A 1,724-nucleotide genomic window follows, 5' to 3' on the forward strand; every position below is an offset into this window, starting at 1 on the left:
CCTTTTATTTTGTCTTTATCATTAAAACTCAAAGTTTTCAAGTCATTTTCATTAGTTTTCTTTTTTTTTATTGCAGGCAAAGTGTTTGTCGGTTGGTTTCACAGAGGTTCATATCATAAATGAAGTAGTGCCAGTTGGTTTTAACATGCTAATTAAATCATTCAGATATTAGGCATAGAATTTTAGGAAAACTAATGAAAAGGGCTTGAAAACTTTGAGTTTTAATGATAAGGACAAAATAAAGGGTAAAGTGAATAGTACCAGGATTGGCTTTTTAGTGTAAAAATATGGTTTTTCGTTAAAGTGAACAGTACCGGGTGCTTTTCGTTAAAGTTCCCTAGAATTTTATAATCCTTCCAGCATTTTTCACAACAAATATGTATATATCAAGTAATTGAATTGGTAATTTCCATAAGTTAACTACTAGTAATTTTGTAGAAATGTTCAAAGAAATATTACTACTATACACATTCCACGGCTTGTGGGAAAGAGTTCATAAAAACTACTCATCTCACAATGAATTCCAACCTATCAAAGTAGGCATCACCCCTCTCCGTCGTCCCTAAATTTCCTCCGCCGCAGCTCGCCGTTTTGCTCTTGGCCGGAAACAGCGTAGCTCGGCACAAGGGGCAGGTCACATGGCCCCGATTGACCCAACTATCCAGACACTCCCTGTGAAACAAATGATCGCAGTTAGACTGCTCCCTCACCTCATGGCCCCTCTCTATGCACTCCAAGCATATACTGCAAGCAGTATCTTGATCTCCAAGTTTTGTGTATTTTTCGAAAACCTGACTAAATTCCACCACCGGGAGCCGCCTCTTGATGTATTCTGTTAGAACGTGGATTGGGACCGGGACTATCGATGGGCACATGGGATCGAGCGCCAGTATCGAATTGGTCGGATTCGGATGGTGGTCCATGGAGTCAGCAGTTGGCTCAGAGATCTGTACTGCAGGTTTGAGCAGTCCCAGATGGCTAAGCGCCACTATCAGTACGATCTTTAAGCAGTGTGCAAAGATTAGCAGGTTTTGAAGGCTTTTGCGCCATTTGGGGAAGTTAATACCAACACAGGAGAAATCCATGGGGGATTAGAGGGGATGGGATTGGATTCGGAGGTGTTTGTGTTGCAAGAAAAGATTGGATTGGGTGAGCAGGATGGGCAAAGTATAAGTAGAGCCGGATGTCGGACGCATTGAGTATAGGATAAGAACGATACAGGCAATCCTATTCCTACATTGGACGGCAGTTGGCCTTTCTACTCTTGCCACTGGCCCCGGGTGGAATAAAGAGGCTTTTATTGTATTTTAAAAAGATTTGGACTTGGCTTTTTACTTTTCAACCTGCAAGTTGCAACAACATTTTAGGGGTGTGAAATTCACACACCTCATTTTACTTCTCACCTATTTTTTTAATTTTCGACTATCGGATCGGATGAATTGAAAAAAATCAATAGACTAAAATTATCAAGAAGTGTGTGAGAAGTAAAATGGGGTGTATGGATAGTACATCCCACATTTTATAGGCTTGATTGGATTAATCGTTCATGTGATGATACGGTCGTCGAGAGATAGTAAAGAAATTAGGATTTAAGTCCTGCAGTAAAATTTGTTAGGATTTAGATAAAAGATTTAAAAATTTCATTAACTATCAATTAATTGTTAGCGTAAGAGGTTCACACGCGAGGCTAAAATAATAAAGTTAGCCTCACGTGCTAACAATTA

At 39.6% G+C, this 1,724-nt stretch overlaps 1 protein-coding gene across 1 annotated transcript; it reads right to left on the minus strand.

Annotated features, from left to right (window-relative positions):
• Positions 1 to 362: 362 nt before the first annotated feature.
• LOC126626934 (probable E3 ubiquitin-protein ligase RHA4A) lies at positions 363 to 1,175 on the minus strand. The gene has a single exon (XM_050296335.1). The coding sequence runs from the start codon at positions 1,083 to 1,085 to the stop codon at positions 507 to 509; it is 579 nt and encodes a 192-aa protein (XP_050152292.1). The 5' UTR covers positions 1,086 to 1,175; the 3' UTR covers positions 363 to 506.
• Between the last annotated feature and the right edge of the window lie 549 nt (positions 1,176 to 1,724).

The sequence above is a fragment of the Malus sylvestris genome, chromosome 6 (assembly GCF_916048215.2).
Source record: "Malus sylvestris chromosome 6, drMalSylv7.2, whole genome shotgun sequence".
Taxonomy (NCBI): Eukaryota; Viridiplantae; Streptophyta; class Magnoliopsida; order Rosales; family Rosaceae; genus Malus; species Malus sylvestris.